The following is a 19,269-nucleotide window of genomic DNA, read 5'->3' on the forward strand; positions in this document are numbered from 1 at the left end:
CAAGAAACGCCAGCCTCCTTTTCTTCATGGTCTCCGAGATTCTTTCCACCTTCTGGTAAACTTCGTTGTTACTACGAAGTTTCCATCCGCTTTCAGTTTGGACAGCTCCCATAATTTTTCTGAGGATTCTTCTTTCCAGGACTTCTAGCTTCTCCAGCTTGTAGTTCATGGACCCTCTTCGGAGGCAGCCCTACCCAGGGAGTGGCGCCCCTGCCTATGCGAGTCCCAGAGCACACTGACCCGGTGTGTATCATCTGGTAAGGGTCCCAGCTCAGGGTTACGAGTGAAGACCTCAACGGAATCTACAGCGGAGAAGTTGAACTTCGGAACGGTGGAGATTGCGGAAGAGGCAGCCCAGTACTCAGGGAATTGTATGAGTACACTATTTATCAGCAGCGTCTGTCTCCCATATTAGGGGCGGCTGCAAGGTGCTCGGTCAACGGTCTCGAAGGCGGAAGAGGAATCTTAACTCCCAACGGCAATGAGAGCGGAAGAACCTAGTGGAGTAAACCACGAAAAAATAATCATTTCGGACTAACAATCCGATCTTACTTTGGAAGCTAATTCCTTCCTTCACAAATCACAACTTCATTCGCAAGATTATTATTATTATTATTATTATTATTATTATTATTATTATTATTATTATTATTATTATTATTATTATTCAAATAACCTTTTTGAGGGTACAATAAATCAACTTTGGTTACATTTCCTTGCATTTAACTTTGTTTCTAAACTTCCTTCATTTTCTGAGAACGTTGATCCATTTCCTCTTGAGTCCATTTCCTTCCAGTTGTTAATTTCTTTCTCTCCTGAAATCCTGCCTTTGGCGTAATTTCTCTGAAACTTGTTCTGTTTTCTATCCTATCTATTTTCATTCCAGCATTTTTTATATCATTTTCAATTACAATGAACCACGTTGGCTAGGATTTGTAACTGTTCAACAGGTTGAAGATTTGTTTAGTTAACACATTGCTGACCGGATGCTTGAGCTTGTCACATACTCTGTGGACCGGACATTTTTCTACTAAGCATACTAGGGTGCACATGATTAAAAAAATGTACATAAATATTAAAGCAGTCAATATATCTTTAAAGTTGGTATGGGCACTCTCCAATGCCCCTAGTAGTAGTCGATCTGCTTTACAAAACCATCTTCAGCGTCAACTCCTAACACATCATTAATGTTTACATCGTTGTCGTCGTCAGAATCACTTGAATAAATAAGTACACTAGGTAAATTACAGCCTGTAGAGGCTTGAATATCACTTCCACTATCACTCTCACATTCAGTTTCCACTAATTCATTAGACTATTTCCATTTGAAAGATCATCGGCACATAATTCTTCTAAAATATCGTCATCAGCTAACACCGTATTCCGCGGGCGCTCCATCTTGTCATTGACTGAACCGGCAGAAAGAAAGTCGACGTTTCGAAACTAAAACAAAGAATAAAAGAGGCCGTGAATAAAAGAAAAGTGGCAGATATACATCTACGATTTATTCTACTCAATGTGCACGTCCAAAATAGTTCAAGATATGGTCAAGAGATGTCACAGGAAGACCGAAAACAATGTCGTGAATAAAACCGAGATTTCTCGGGGCCCGTCACCTACCGCTGGCGAGCGTACTACGAGATTTCTCGGGGCCCGTCACCTACCGCTGGCGAGCGTACTACGAGATTTCTCGGGGCCCATCACCCATGTGTTAATCTATGGTTATTCATTCTATGAATGTGTCCAAAAAACTGGAGTCTTCTTTTCCTCATTACAGTTGTCAGTTTTTCAACTTTTATATAGCTCTCTGTTTGATCGTAGACTAAATTCAGCATTGTTGTTTCTTATAGGTCCCAGTATTTTTCTCAAAATTCTTCTTTCCACTTCTTCTAATTTTCCAGATCCCCAATTCTTGTAAGTATAAGAGTTTCTGCTGCATATAAAATTTCTGGCCGAGCCACTGTTTAATAATAATGCTATTTGCTTTACGTCCCACTAACTACTTTTTTGGTTTTCGGATACGCCGAAGTGCCAGAATTTAGTCCCACAGGAGTTCTCTTACGTGTCAGTAAATCTACCGACACGAGGCTGACATATTTGAGCACCTTCAAATACCACCGGACTGAGCCAGGATCGAACCTGCCAAGTTGGGGCCAGAAGGTCAGTGCCTCAACCGTCTGAGCCACTCAGAGCCAATGTATGATAATGTCTTAATTTCAAGTTCCAGGTTAGAGATTTCTTATTGTATAATTTTTTTGTCATATGAAACATCCTTTCCATTTTATTTTACTCATATCTATAGCTACCTTTTCTTTTGTGTTGTTTGTTATCCATCTTCCCAGGTATTTGAAGCAATCTGTCTGAGATATTATATTAGTGTTAATTGTGATATTTTGAGGGGCATTAATGATGTTTGTCATGAACTTTGTTTTTTTAAATGACATTTGCAATCCTATTTTGAAAGCTTGGTTCTGTAATTCTCGTGTTTTTTCTTGAGCATTATCTAATGAGTCTGTAATTAATTGTGATATTTTGAGGGGCATTAATGATGTTTGTCATGAACTTTGTTTTTTTAAATGATATTTGCAATCCTATTTTGAAAGCTTGGTTCTGTAATTCTCGTGTTTTTTCTTGAGCATTATCTAATGAGTCTGTAATTAATGCCATGTCATCTGCGAAAGCTAAACAACCTATAATGATTTTATTTGGATTTCTTCCTAGTTCAACACCTTTAGTATTGATGGCTTTCCTCCAAACCATCTCCCTGTCATACAACTGCTTTTTTTTTTCAAATGGTTTTGAGAGTTCTCCCATAAATTTTACTTTGGATGTTGTGTTTGTAAACATTCCTTTAATTATTTCAACTGCTTTATTATCAAGTCCAAATTTCTTTAAAATATCATATTGCACCCGCCCACCTCCTGAGTCCCAGACTAGCATTTATCTCAGGGGTGATCAGTTCGAAAACGAATAAAAAGTTTTATATCAAAAAAATATATATATCGGCGCATCAAATGAACACAGGGATGAACGGGGCATGAAAATTTAAGGTTACGGGGGACGACTCATTCATGGATACAAAATTCTGACTCCACAATAGGAATGGGAAGTGACAACTTAAATTCCATGGGCATACTAGACTAACTACAATGAAAAGATATGGAAGCTGTTTCCTATTGAAATTGCAATGAGGAGCAATTTATTCACTTATTTTGCATACTACACATGATGACAAATTTACATTGTGACACTTTAATCCTGAAAAATAAATGACATAATACTTGGATTTTACCTCACTACTCTGGTAGTGTAAAACATCTGGTGAATTCGTCCCAATTGGTTACTGGGGATCGAATTCACATCCGTATGATTGGACGTTTCACCGCTGGAGATCTTCTTTCGGAAACGAAGGCACGACAGTAACTTTTTACTGTCGTCTCCTCGTTCCGTTTGGACATGAGACACTTCCGGTATGTACATTCTGGTGAGCCGGACACCCACCGTAGGAAATGTTATCGCCTCGAAAAAACGGGAATTTATAATACGGACAAACTCTAGCCTATTATTTCCAGATTCACAAACACACCAGGTAGAGTTCATTAACTCAAAAGCTACTTTAATATTTACACTTGTCAATACGACAAGACGTACGGAAAGGTTCATTACTCTGCTCTGACCCTGCAAACATGTGCCGTCCGTGGGTTATTTACGTATCTACCGCTATCTCCCCGTGAAAACCCAACATGTGGTTCGGAGCAGTTCGACACAGGATGACAGTCCCTAGCATACCCTCCTATGATTATCAAATAATATCATTACCATTCTCTGTCTGATCATTAGCATATACTTTGACTACCATCAATTAATTTTATTATTATCATTAATTTCAATTATAATCCGGTATTTGATCATTATCATTTGTCATCCGGGATGATTATATGCCAACCCTTGCCGACGTTTCAAACGAAGGTTAGTTCTTCCTCCTAAATTATCCGCACAATATAATGATCAGCTTCCTCATAAATATTATTATTATTATTATTATTATTATTATTATTATTATTAATATTATTAATAGTGGAAATCGTGATTATCGTAACCCGTAATCAACCTCGCTATAATACTTCAACTTCTCGCTCTTATTAAATTCATCAAAAAAAATAAGTTTAAAAAAAGTACCTTCATTGGTTATTCTTCTTCTCCTTCTTCAAATATGTTATTTATTATAATTATTAGTTAAAAATCTCAAATCTTTCATTTCATCTCCCAACATCATTATTATGTCCAAAATATAAAAAAAATTATTCTTCAAAAAAAAGTACTTTTCTTAATATTTATTATTATTATTATTTTTTAAAAAAACTATATTTCGCCTGTTACACGGAAGTTCACTCTTAATATGTTTAACGCATAACCCCTTTTACAATTCCGATTTATCTTGGCACTAAGCACTTGATTTAAGACAAGATTCACTTGGAGTATGATTATTGTTATTATTATTATTAAAAATGGAAAGATGATATTTTAATATCCACTCTTTAGAATTTAGTCACATATGTTAAATCCCGTTATGAACCACTAAGATCTGCTTTATATCGGTCGGGACAACACGGTATTCGGGACCGTACCTTCAACTTCGTACTGCCGTTAATTTTATATGGGGACACCTGTCCTCCCAAGACACATCTCACAACCTATGGCACATCGCGGCTGGGCAAATACCTCCAATGCCGGCGATTGCTAAACTATTCCTTCAAATTTGAAGTCCATTTCCTTTCATCGGAACTCTTCAAACATTTAATTCATAAAATAATCCTCGGTGTGTGGATTCTACCACTAAGAACACCGGCATATGCATTTATATCATCTTAGGCCTTGATATTCATCTATTTCATCATTACAAACAATACGGCTCAACTTATTTCACGCCGGATATTCGTCCCTCATGACTTCCAACTCTAAATATGGGCTCAACTCATTCTGGGCTTTTAACATATCGTGACCATTCTAATTCACGTGCCTATATCGCTCTTAAACAAAATTTTAATGGTTAAATTAAAGTCCAAAAAAAAAAAAACGTAACATCAAAATTTTACGTAAAATCAAACTGACTACGCGAATGAAAGTCTTTAACGCTACATGTCATCTCCACTTTGATTATTATATCTGCACTGGCTAACTCGCAAAGCACTGTCATTATTATTATTATACTTTAACTTCTACACGCCCAAATATTATTATTATTATTACTTTACTTTCCTTTGTCGACTCACAAACATGATTATTATTAGTATTTTAATGACCTTCCGTACGCAACACAAATCTTCCATACTCTGGCTCTTTCATAATCTGGCTGTCTAATAGAAATTATTCCTAATTAAAATACAAATGATCACCGCAGTGAATGAAATTCAAATAAATGGGTTAGCACAAAAAAAGAATTTAACACTTGAAATGAACTTAATTCAAAGTATTATAAACAGCATGCATTAATTGAAAGAAATATATCCCATATTTACATTATATACAACAAACAATTACTCAAATTAATTAATCTAACCCATTATTACGTTAATATAAATTAGTTCGTCCGTCTAACAAAAAAATAAAAATCATGGACTCGGGAAGCGGACCATGTTAAGTAACCATAATTAATTGACACTGAACCCCGTTTAGTCGCGATAACATCCCCTAAATATCAACATTGTGTACTCATTCCTATGTAGAATTCCATTGTCTCGTAGCGGAGGAGATATAGGCTTTACGGCCCCATGGTGATTTACACGTCCATCATGTCGCACAATACAAATTTTACACAATAAAACACTTCTGGGTGACTACCCATGATTAATACCTTATTACACTATTTTACACAACAATACTAATAACAAAAAAAAAAACACTTATAGGTGCTCCTAGACCCCTGACACTCGCACAATATACTCTTCATATACGCCCGAAACACACGTCGTGACACATTACGACGAAATGTCGTTCATTTGAACCGGCGCGTATCGCGTCTTCAACCGGCACTTCCTGGTTTATTTTCAAGCCGTCTTGATCATCGCCTAGCTCCTATAATTCCCTGCTCGGATAGTTATTCACCGTCTATCTTGAGGCGTTTACTTCAGGCTCCGCACACTGCCTTCCAAAGGTACTATCGGCGTTCCGTTAGTTAGTTATTATTTAAACACATGACATTCATTAATTTCAACATACAATTGTACTGATTATACACACTCGGTACTATGGATAATTTCACTGTTCGTATTCATTCTCCTAATAATTCACGTACTTTCAGCTCTAACTGACTTCGACTGCGTCCCGAGGTACTGACTTACAGAGTCAACGTGTCAGAGTCTCAACTACTTCATACGACTGACACGACTGGTGACCGATAACGACTGGTGACTGGTAAGAACTGAGTAATGTGAGGTCCGCTCGGTCACAACTGGTGACTTCAAACGACTGAGTACTGGTAGGAACTGAGTGATGTGAGGCTTCACTACTGGACTTTTATGGACGATCTGGTTTCCCGCCGGGGTCATCCGCGGTCACTTCCTGGAGAGGGGGGTCGGTTTCCTAAATTGGCATATGCAGGTGGATTTGGATCTCTTGCTTTATCCTACTTAATACACTGGCGATACACATTCATGTGTCGTATTCTGAACTCCTATCGTTCGGTGATCATGGAAATATCACTTAATTTCTGTCCTCCACCTTTCGCGCGCTAACTCGGCGTCCCTGATGGCGTGCTCATCTCGACCAATGGCGAGATAGCGTGGGTCATTTCCACGAATTCAATACTTGAATTTATTATGATTACAATTAATCAACATGGGAATGATATCACAAAAATCCCCTCTATTCAATCATGTGGTTGGAATAATTTAATTATTGTTATCGGAGAAGCTAACTGGAGTTCACTCTGAGTTTTTCTTATGTTGGTTTATCTGCGGGCCTACGATATATTTTCTCATTGGTCAGGACCGCTTTGGTTAGTTTGAAATCTCTCCCTGTGAAACGTGGCCACACCAAATGCCTCGGGCGTGGACGAAACCCGTACGTCATATTCTCGGTATTGGCGCTGCATCTTGCTCGGCCTTGGTCCGATATATATACTCTTTCACTTCCTTGTAGTCATTATTCTGTTGTTGTGAGCTCTAGATTTTAATCCTCTTATCTTTTGACCAGGAAACCTTCGTAATGACAAGCTTACGGTGGCGCCGGACTGTCGCGAACATGTGGAAATTCTCCCGTCCACACAAAACTGACACTGTATTTATTTAATATTCCAATATATCTGTATTTCTCATATCAAAATCAAATCATGAAACTAGGGCCTCTCTCATCAGGGTACAATATAGAGTATTTCTATCAATTGAATCATAGGCCTTTATAAAGTCTGTAAAAGTGATTACAAATTTAGAGTTTCTGATCTTCCCCATGGATATTATGTACTTAGATTTAAAATTTGTTTTGAACATGACCTCTCCTTTCTAAATCCTGCTAGATACTCTCCTAATTGTGAGTCTCACCGAGCTCAATAGCTGCAGTTGCTTAAGTGCGGACAGTATCCAGTATTCAGGAGATAGTAGGTTCGAACCCCACTATCGGCAGCCCTGAAAATGGTTTTCCGTGGTTTCCCATTTTCACACCAGGCAAATGCTGGGGCTGTACCCTAATTAAGGCCATGGCCACTTCCTTCCCACTCCTAGCTCTTTCCTGTCCCATCGTCACCATAAGACCTATCTGTGTCGGTGCGACGTAAAGCAAAAAAAAATTGGGTCTCGTATTTCTTCAGGTCTTTTTAAGAGTGCCTTGGACAAAATCTTATATGTAATTAGTAAAAGGGAAATTCTCCTATAGTTGAAAAAAATGAAATGTCGTATGGCTTTTAGTGCCGGGATATCCCAGGACGGGTTCGGCTCACCAGTTGCATATCTTTTTATTTGACTCCCGAAGGTGACCTGCGCGTCGTTCCTATAGTTGATAGGGTCTGATTTATTCCCCTTTTTGTGTAGCGGATGTATTAATGTTGATCCCCATCCTGTTGGTAAAGTGCCTGTTGTCCAGATTTCTTCGATGATTTCTGTTAAACATTGTATCATATTATCACTAGAGTATTTCCACAATTCAATGATGATGATGATTGTTGTTTTAAGGGGCCTAACATCGAAGGTCATCCGCCCCTAATGGAACGAGATGGGCGACATGATATAGGACAATTAAAATTTTAAAACGTATCCACTGACTAAAGTAAAAAAAAAAATGGTGATGAAAAATGAGTATGAGATTATCAGTGGATCTAATTCGCAATGCCTTATTTTCTAATAAAATAAGAGAAAATACAGGAGACAAAGGAAGAAGGCATTGCCTGCTAGTACAGATATATATACATAATTCACGTTAGACGTTAAAATAACACATTAAAATACACAACACAAACTAAAATGAAGTCAATAGGATAAAAGCGCAATTGACACAAAGACACTAGCACAAAGGACATCATTACATACGATAAAACAGATCACTATCACTCATAGAGCAGATGCCGAGGTCTGCTGACTGCTCGTCATCTCGCAAGATACGGGAGATTGTACTCAGGAGGTTAAGACTACGGCGAAGATCGACCAGGTTCATACACGTATGTTATAGACAAGAAAGCTTCCACCTTTTCAATACAAATTTAGTTATGTAAAATTCAATCTACAGTACTGGTTTCGACCTTTTTACACAACGGTCATCCTCAGCTGTACAATATTACCTTCACATAAGTCAAGTTTTTTGAATAGCCTTGTCCATTATAAAATCATGATATAAAGTATGTCTTACGTTCTAATAGAGCATACATAAAGTTAAAAATGACTATATATACATATAAAAAGAATCTTTTTAGGCCTAAAAATCGTATAGGTGAATTATTATTAAGTATACAGGTACATTATCATTTCAAAATATGTGGTACATGTTGACTGATATGTTAAAATATACAGTTCATGTTGAAATCTGTTACAATAAATAGGAACACTTTGTTAAATTGAGTTTGGCGTCTTGCATTCGTCGAATTTACTTTATTTTCCAGTATGAATGGAAAATGTCCGTGTTTCTTTCGTGAGCGGTGCTCTTATTTAGTTATACTATAAATTGTAATTATTCATTAGTTTGATAAAAGTCATGGTAGAGAGTATGTCTTACGTTCTAATTGGGCATACTTAACCTTTAGAATACCAAAGAGCCCAAAAGCGTTCCTCGGCGAGCGAGCGAAAATTGCCGGGAACGCAATAGCGCTCCTTACGCAAACAGTTTTGTATTTGCTTGTAGTTCTTATTTTCCGGACATATGGCAGCACAATGTAGGTGATCTAGACTCTTCGGAACCTGTAGTTTCTAAATCTACCACAAATATCGCGCCAATCACTTTATTTACGGAGATATGATTTTATCAAAGCGACCTATATTCTGTACACCGAAAAAGTTTGGGAGTAGGAAAATGGCCGCCTCTGACGGGCGCGATGTGTTCGAGAATGATGACGATTTAGCTGAATATATTAACAGACTCTGTGCCAATGATGACTATTTGAGTCTGATGAAGATGTAGCTATATCAGGGTCATGTAATAATGATGTTGGTGATGTTATTTCAGAGACAGGAAGTGAGTGTAGTGATGACATTCCACAGTACAATAAACCTCGTGGTATTTTCATTAGTGAAAGCGACAGTGATGCTGATTCAGAGATTGACGGAAAAGAAGACAGTGTAGGCCGTGATGCAGGCAGTAATGACAACAATGCGTACATGCATAACACAGTGTTCAGTGAAGATTCAGTTGGAAATGACACACGGTTCAATCCCTCACCGCTGTATCTCGAAACACCCGGTCATAAAATATTTTTTAAATTAGAAACTTTAGTGCGTAGGTTATTGAAATTTTGCAAATTGTGAACCAAGAGCATGTACCTGCAGACAATAATATTTTTCAGTGCATTATTTTAATTTTGATTTGTGTTTCTTTATCTCAATTATGACTTTTCAATTTTCATTTTGATAATTGTTAAACTAATATATTTTTATTTGTTATAGCGTTAATATAACATAGCTTGTGAATTTAAAAACATGTAAAGAACCTCCTTTTTTATGACAAGTTAAAATGTCGGAGGCATATCTTCAATAATAAGAAAGTTATAATGATTTTACTGAAACATTGCAATTTCTTAAAAAATAAGCCTGGTATTCTTCGCATACACCACCTATAAGCGACTGGTGCTCAAAGGGTTAAAGTTAGAAGTGGCTATATATACAATCTAAAATGAATGTGGATGATCTTTTTTGGCCTAAAAATCGTGTAGGTGAATTATTATTAAATATACAGGTAAATTATAAGTTTTAAAAAAATATGTGGTACATGTTGAATGACATGTTAAAATATACAGTTCATGTTAGAATCTGTTATAATAAATAGGAACACTTTGTTAAATTGAGTTTGGCATCTTGCATTCGTCGAATTTTCTATATTCAGTATGAATGGAGAATGTCCGTGTTTCTTTCGTGAGCGGTGCTCTTATTTTAGTTCTACTATAAATTGTACTTATTCATTAGTTTGATTGATGGACTTCTTCAATTATTGATGACAAGTCAGGTGTATGGCCAGAGGTAGTTATGTGCAGCTGTGGTTAAATACTGCCAGAAGCACAGGATGTAGTATATTTTATTTTCCGGTGAATGTCAAATGCAGAATGGTGGGTTTTTTCTGGTCTATAGTTGCTGTTATGTGTCTGAAAGAAACGAAAGGTAGAATTAAGAATTTATAATCTGAAGAATGCTTGTTTGTGTGTGTGTTTCCAGTAGAATACTTACTATTGCTGACGTGGTTGAGATGTGCTAGCTTTGGCTGCCTGGCGTGTACTGTTCCGTGTTCTTTCGGTGCTGGTGTCCGCTGCTGCAAGCGGAATGGAGGGGTGGGTGGGGAGAGTTGTCGTAGGACTAGGGGTGGAGTTAGGCGTGTCGGTTGTCTGCGCAATGGCGCGTGATGTACGCTGTTTGTTAATTATTTTAAGATAATCGTTTTTTAAAGCGGGGATGGCTTTATTGAATATGGTGTTGGTTTTTTCTGTGATATCATTTATATTGTAGTTAGGATTGGTATACTGATCTAGTGATATGTATAGTAGTTCTATTATATTGAGTAAGGGGCCTTTGGGGTTTATTTTAACTATTTTCATGTCATTTTCAATGTTCGTAAAATTGTGTTTATATTCGTCAATGTGTTGGCCTATTGCGGAGAAGTGATTGTGTTTTACGGCATTGACGTGTTCATTATATCTGATTGCAAAATTCCTACCGGTACGTCCTATGTAACTTATTTCGCAGTTGTTGCAATTTATACGGTATATTCTGGCAGTATTTGACCACAGCTGCACATAACTACTTCTGGCCATACACCTGACTTGTCATCAATAATTGAAGAAGTCCATCAATCAAACTAATGAATAAGTACAATTTATAGTAGAACTAAAATAAGAGCACCGCTCACGAAAGAAACACTACATTCTCCATTCATACTGAATATAGAAAATTCGACGAATGCAAGACGCCAAACTCAATTTAACAAAGTGTTCCTATTTATTGTAACAGATTTCAACATGAACTGTATATTTTAACATATCAGTCAACATGTACCACATATTTTGAAATGATAATGTACCTGTATAGTTAATAATAATTCACCTACGCAATTTTTAGGCCTAAAAAGATTCATTCTTTTTAGATGTATATATAGTCATTTTTAACTTTATGTATGCTCTATTAGAACGTAAGACATACTTTATATCATGATTTTATAATGGACAAGGCTTTTCAAAAAACTTGACTTATGTGAAGGTAATAGTGTACAGCTGAGGATGACCGTTGTGTAAAAAGATCGAAACCAGTACTGTAGATTGAATTTTACATAAATAAATTTGTATTGAAAAGGTAGAAACTTTCATGTCTATAATATACTATAACTGTCAACACAGAAAATGAAACTGATAAATCAAGACAGGTTCATACACTCCATAAGGATGTGTACCACGGTAAGATGATCGTCGCAGGTACACACCGGAGGAGGTTCTCCTTTCAAAAGATGTGAGTGAGTCAGGGTACCGTGGCCGATCCGAAGACTACATAATACGACGGCTTCCCTCCGCGAAACCTGAAGTGAAGTCCTCCATACCTTCGTTGTTCCTTTTATCACTCTCAGCTTATTTGGAAGTGGAATGGCCTGCCACTCCATCTCCCAATGGGACATAACCAGATGTCTCAGCTGAGTGCAAATGTCACTTGCTGGAACCTTGAAAGGCAATGGGGGCAGTGTAACTGCCTCCTTGGCAGCCTGATTTGCTAATTCATTTCCCTCTTTTCTACAATTCATCAACTACAGTAGAGTCTCATTAATTCAAACTAACTGGAACCGGATTCTATTCGGATTACAAATTTTTCGGATTAACCGGAAAAAAATTTCTAATAATAATGTTATTGTTTTTACGTCGCGCTAACTACTTTTATGGTTTCCAGAGATGCCTAGGTGCCGGGGCTTTCTCCCGCAGGAGTTCTTTTACGTGCCACTAAATGTACTTACACGAGGCTGATGTATTTGAGCACCTTCAAATAACACCGGACTGAGCCAGGATCGAACCTGCCAAGTTGGGGTCAGAAGGCCAGCGCCTCAACCGTCTGAGGAAAATAGTTTCTACAATACAGTACATACTGTAATTTGAAATGTCCATTTTTTAGCAGTTACATTAATAAGATACCATATAAAATTGCAGTAGGGTAGTTAAGTACCCGTAGAGGAGAAAACGACAGTGAAAATCACATTAGCGAATGGATGGAAGCTGACTGTCATCAATTACAAAAAGACCAAGAAATTATAGCTATGGTGGAGAAAGAGTGTGGAGTTGATGAGGAACAGAGTGACGACGAAGAAGACCACAATGAACAACCAGTGTCACATTCAGATGCCGTGGCCGCCTTAGAACTTGCGGTACGCTATGTCGAGCAACACTCCGCTGCTACGCCCACTGATGTGTTGCTTATGAAACGCTGATTGAACACTGCAATCACTACGGCAAAAGAAACTAACAGACTTTGTAAAGATAAATGACTAGTGATTGATGGTTTATGATGTGTAATTATGTTTACATTAAGTTATTCTATTAAAATATGACTAATAAAATGCAAGTAAATCTTCATTCTATAATGTGTTCTTTCATTTCGATAAGGAGATATTTTTAAAAAATTGAATATTTCAGTTCGGATTAACCGGACTATCGGACTAACGGGGTTCGGATTAACGGGACTTTACTGTATATTATTTTCCCCAGGAGCTTTATTATTTTTAAGTTCCTTTATGATTTCTTCGATTTCCTCTTTTGTTGGTGGTTTTGAGTCTGGTTGTATTGCTGTTGAATTATCGAAATTAAACCTCTCTTCTGGTGGATCGCTGTTATATAGTTCTTTGAAGTATACTGCAAGTATCCTACAATTTTCTGTGTTATTATAACCAATTTTCTGTGTTTTTGGATCTCTGAAATGTAAACTTGGTGGTGTGTATTTCATTACATTGTTTCTAAATGCTTTGTAAAATTCTCTTGAGTTGTTCTGTTTTAAGTCCAATTCCATTTCTGTTAGTTGGTCTTTCATATGTTGTATTTTGATCTATTTGAGGCCTTTTGATGCAAGTTTCCTGGCTTCTATGAAGTGGTTCCTATTTTTATCATTTTTGTTTGCATTCCATATGTTCCAAGCTCGTTGCCTTTTTAGAATTAACTGATCACACTCATCAATCCACCAAGAACGTTTTCTTTTCTTTTCTTTTTTCTTTTTAAGAATAGTTTCTTCTGCTGTCTGTAAAATGTCCTTTTGAAGTTGTACCCATGTGTCCTTTTTTCCAAGAGTATTTTGAAACTATTTTCTTTGGCTAGTTTTTGTACATCAAACTTTTTAGGCTGATATTGATTCTTTTTTTTTACATATTGGTTAATTTTGAATTTAATGATTGACGGACAGTGGTCTGAATCCAAACTGGTACTCTTGGCAACCTTTCTCTGGTGCAGACTGTCTACTTATGGCATAATGGTCAAGTTGTTTCTCACCAGACTGGATTTGGGGAGACTTATGTAGTCTTTTTTCTAGGAAGTTTTTTTAAAGAATGCATATTTTAAGACTATATTATGTTCTCTAAATAGAGTAATGAGTCTTTCTCCATTAGCATTTGTTCTTCGATGAGCAGGGAATTTACCTACTATAGATCGATGACAACATTCATTGTCAATTTGAGCATTAAAATCACCAAGCAATATTATTGTGTTTTTGGATGGAATTTGTTCTAATGTGTTTGAAACTTCTTGCCGAAATGTTTCAGTTTGTTCTTTCTGTGTTTTATTTTTTTTCATTTTTAGGTGCATGTACATTTACAATAGTGCAGACTTTATTTTTTATTTAAAGGTTAGCATAGAAAGTCTTTCACTGGGAGATTTAAAATATTATAGAATCTAGTTTAATCTTGTTTACAATAATACCTACTCCAAACTGAGGTACATTCTTCATAACTCTTTTTCCTGGTTTTGCCCTTAAATATCCTGAATTCCTCTGAGTCAAAGTGATTTTCATCAGTATATCTTGTTTCTGGAAGTGCTGTTATCAAAATGTTTCTAACACTTAGTGGGTTAAGGGAACAAGATCCTTAAAAATTCTACTCAAAGTTGTTGGCTCCGAGGAAAGGTTTTCACCCACACCTCTGATGAACAGACGCTGACCATTTAGCCGCTTAATACAAATTTTATCTTGGGTCTGTGAGGCCCACCCTTACCAATTACGGGTTAAAATGGTTTACTGAAAAAACACTCTTGTTTAAACCAGCCAACCCTGTACGAATGTGATTTTGGAAATGTGGAAATGTCAATACAGGACATCAGAGGCATCATAAAATTTATCAGACTGCAGTGAGTAAGTAGTAGAACGTGTTCACAGTAATCACTCCAAAATTTTTTCATCATAACTATTCGCTGTATACAGTATATTGAAATTTTTTTAAAGAGGTGTGAACTGGCAGGAAGGGATTAAGTTACAGTGGAACCTTGATTCTCCGTTTTTGGAGGGACCACAGAAAAAAAAACGTACAATGCGGGAAAACGGAAAATGCAGGAACGAATGAACCATCAACAATTTGGCTAAACATTACAAAAATGAAATATGTATACTTATAATCTTACAAAGGCCCCTAAACCAAACCAAACTACGGCCCCAATGGGTCTTCAGCCTAGCCAAGCGACAGCCCTCAGTCCGAGGGCCTGCAGACTACGAGGTGACGCATGGTCAGTGTGACGAATCCTCTCGGCCGTTATTCCTGGCTCTCTAGACCGGGATCACCATCTCACCATTAAATAGCTCCTGAATTAAAGGTAATCGTAGAATGAGTGAATCTGGCACCAACCCTCATATCCAGGTAAAAATGCCTGGCTGGCCGGTAATAGAGCCCGGGCCCTCCGGATGAGAGGCAGACAAGTTAGACTGCGGGGCTGGCTTCAAACATTAATTACAGGTACGCGACTTAAAAATCTTGAAACTTTACATTCAGTTTTACTGCGGAAACTTCATCAGTTTCCTCTGAAAACTTCATCAATTTCCTCTGAAAACTTCTTTCAGTTCAGCAACTTTCATCAGCCAAACTCTTTGAAAAATTTAATACCTGTAACGCCAAGCCAAACAACAACCGACCACAAGTAGTTTCTAATTCTCTAATCTAATAAAATGAAGCACATTAGATACAAAAGCACCCAATTTGATGGCAAAATCCTGTTTTCTTTTTTTAATCTTCCATTGTAAATTGGTCACCGGTAGACTGTTTCTAGTCAGTATATGGAAAACTTTGTACTGCGTAAATTAGGCCTACATCGGCTTTTAAAGGTTATGTTGAACTTGAGAATATTGTTTCGAATATAAGTATCGATCCTCAAGTTCACGAATGTATCATATTCAATTCTGCCTGTCACTAATTACAATCAAATTGGAGAGAGGAAAATTATCATTAACACTTCCGAAATTATGATTATACGCAACCTTGAGCTCAAATGGAAAGCGCGCTCGCTGTAAAAGTCTGAACGAGTGCAAAATTATACAAAGTTTTTAAATGTAATGTGCGTCGGTTTTTATAACATTTTAATACAAAAACGTGAAATTCCCAGTCTTATATTAGGACGAAAACAGTAATAGGCAGTCCCAAAACCTCCCATGGCTTTATGTATGTAAGGTGCAACATCAGTTCTGGTCTCTATAACAATCGTATACGATAATTTTACAATGCTAAATTTGTGTTACTTTAGAAGGAGCAGTTTCGATTCCTGCCTGGAAGCCCAGTGACTATACAGTGCCCCGAGGAAAATGCAGAAAAATCTGTTCGGCGATACACTCGAAAAAGTAAACAATACACATCCACCCCTGGACATAATGTAGACGTTTTGCAAGTATGAATATTTGACAAAACTCGTTCTGTCTTCAAATAGAGCTGCCGAAATGCGCTCTGTCTCCTTTCAATTGTTGTGGACACTCTCTGCTTTATGATTTCCGAGGATTCTCTATACAATACCACCCAAATGTGATGCTAAGATGATCCCTTATGCGAGTTCACCGCTGATCGCTTTGCTTTTCCACGACAGTACTTCCTCAAATTACCGCAATGATGGAACGTCAACATCAACATCCATAAGTATGCCGTAGCCGTCCTTTCGTAAGATACAGTTCCAAGAAAAACGCGTGATCGAGGATTTAGCGTTGATGGGACTGAAATTTCTGGAAGGTGGATCCAGGAAACGGGTTTTTTCGAGAAACGGATAATCCGGGATTTTTACAATGTGATTTAATTAGAATGCTTGCAGGACCACGTAATTTGAACAAATTAATGCGGGAAAACGTAGTTTCCGGGAACGAATAATCAAGGTTCTACTGTACATGGATATCTAGTAAGCAAAGTGGATTATACTGATAACAGATTTGGCTAAAAGATTGCAGTGTAATAGGCTGGAACTTAAAATTTAATTGAATGGAGTCTGGTATGATAATGTCAAAGTTTAAAATGAGGTAAGCAGGCAAAGGCAGCTGTGAACAACGAACTGGAGCAGCCAGAATATTTCAGCTACTTAAGCTGTATATTTTTTCAGAATGGAAATAGTGCATGAGAAACCAAGGTATGGCAAAACTAATACAGCCTATTGTTGGTTGTTATCTTATACATGTTATTTGGATATTTCGTAGATCTCTGTTTTGTGTTATATAACAGAGGACAAATTACTCTTAAGAAAGGAGCAATACTCGAACTTGATTTCTGGTGAAGAAGGTCAATTTTAATGCCACACTGTCTACACATACGGAAAGTCAATACAGTGCTCTCTCCTCGAAGGCTGACTGTAACAGATTTATTTTCACTTACAAAATAAAGGACTCCAAGTTTGTAGCCAAATATTCAAAGTAACTCAAAGAGGCTTAAGCTGTCTGTAAATATAAAAGAACCAACCAACATCGAATTAGTAAAGCAATATTGACAATGTAATCCTTACCTGCATAGCCTTGTTAATTTTGGCATAACCAACTTTATTGGGATGAAGTTCCATTAGCATAAGAATTGTCTCCATAATGGTTTTCAGAGTCTTTTTACTGCCCTGTGTGTTTTCTTGCTTCAGGTGATGTATGAAAACAGGCACTTGAGGAACAATCTGTAAAAGTTTCAACAGACTGTCAGCAATTCAAAACAGGAAGGCTGGATTCATCTAATATAGACTAGGTGTGAAACATTTTGGTATTTGAAAATATATTATTTTAGATGTGCTTTCAAATCAGCACATTAGTACTTCCTATAGGTAAAGGAGACTCATTCAATATTTATTGTAAGTTATTATGTAAATGGGCTCAATTCTCCAGAGATTGCATTTTTGTCCTACCCCTAACTTACAAACAGAAATGCACGTTTTCTGTCTCTGTGCGTCTATTTTTTTCCTTCTTCTGAAATGGCTACCTCGTATACCTTGGAGCAAACTTACACCTATTTTATCTTTGAACATATTCCATTGTATTCCAAAACACATTACAAGGTACACTTTGTTCTTTTAGATCTAATTTGACACATTCTCTTGTTCTATTTTGTACTGACTTGGAATTCAACTCAAAATTAATAGATCTAGACTCAACAGAATGAAGCAGTCTATGTAATATAGGCTATTCATATTCTTTACTGTGGTTTTATTAATTAATTAATTTATTTATTAATGCCATTTTTTCAGTGGTGAAGTTAGGGCTCGAGGCCCTCTCTTCCACTTAACCACATACTAATCAAAATCTTAAAAAAAAATACTGAGATACTTAAAATACATGAAACTACAAAAATTAATAGAATTGAGAATAAATTTAAATAAATTACTAAGTTAATACTAAAACTAATTAATATTATAAACTCTTAATAATAACTAATCCTCAGGCACGCACATATTCATACTTCAACCATTCAGTCAGCTGTCCTCAGCAGGTGACCTTAAATCTTTGTAAAGAGCTAGTTTCTCTGACCTGAGCCAGCAGGGAATTCCATAACCTGGCGCAGGTCACTACAAACGATCTATTAATTTTATTTGTACGGTGCACTGGAATAGAAAGAGAGGATCTGGAACGTGTATTTAAGTTGTGAAATAATGATAAGAAGGTGAACTTAGAAGGAATATACATTGGCTGACTTTCAGCTAATACTCTAAACACCATTGTTAAAATGTGTAGCTGCCGATGTTTATCAGGCTTCAGCCATGAGAGAGCCTGATAGTATGGGGTGATATGAACATCGTGCCCGATACTGTATATAAATCGCAGGCAAGAATTCAGTGCTCGAAGTTTAAATGTTTCTTCTCTCGTCATATCAACAAGAACAACGTCACAATAATCAAGAATGGGGAGAACCTGTGCCTATATCAGTTTGGCCTTTAGCTCAAATGGAAATACATCTCTTTGCCATTTAAGAGGGTGAAACACTCCAAAAACCTTTTTTCCAGAATTTTTTCGTATGATCAGACCAATCAAGTGTTTCATTCATAATTACGCCCAGATTTTTAACTGTTTTACTCTAGGGAATAATGTCACTATTCAGTAGGATAGGTGGGATTGCAACATTGTTTCAGCAGTTCAGTAATTTTCGTGATCCAATTATGATTGCCTGAGATTTTGTGGAGTTTAGTACACGAGAATTTCGTTGTGC

At 36.9% G+C, this 19,269-nt stretch overlaps 1 protein-coding gene across 1 annotated transcript in view; it reads right to left on the minus strand.

The window, feature by feature from the left end:
* Window positions 1–19,269, minus strand: part of DUBAI (Deubiquitinating apoptotic inhibitor) — a 378,846-nt gene that overhangs the window by 182,065 nt on the left and 177,512 nt on the right. Inside the window, exon 6 of the mRNA XM_067140455.2 lies at window positions 17,594–17,749. Coding sequence (XP_066996556.2) covers window positions 17,594–17,749 — 156 coding nt within the window. The remainder of the gene's footprint in view (window positions 1–17,593; window positions 17,750–19,269) is intronic.

This window comes from Anabrus simplex, chromosome 2 (assembly GCF_040414725.1).
Source record: "Anabrus simplex isolate iqAnaSimp1 chromosome 2, ASM4041472v1, whole genome shotgun sequence".
NCBI lineage: Eukaryota > Metazoa > Arthropoda > Insecta > Orthoptera > Tettigoniidae > Anabrus > Anabrus simplex.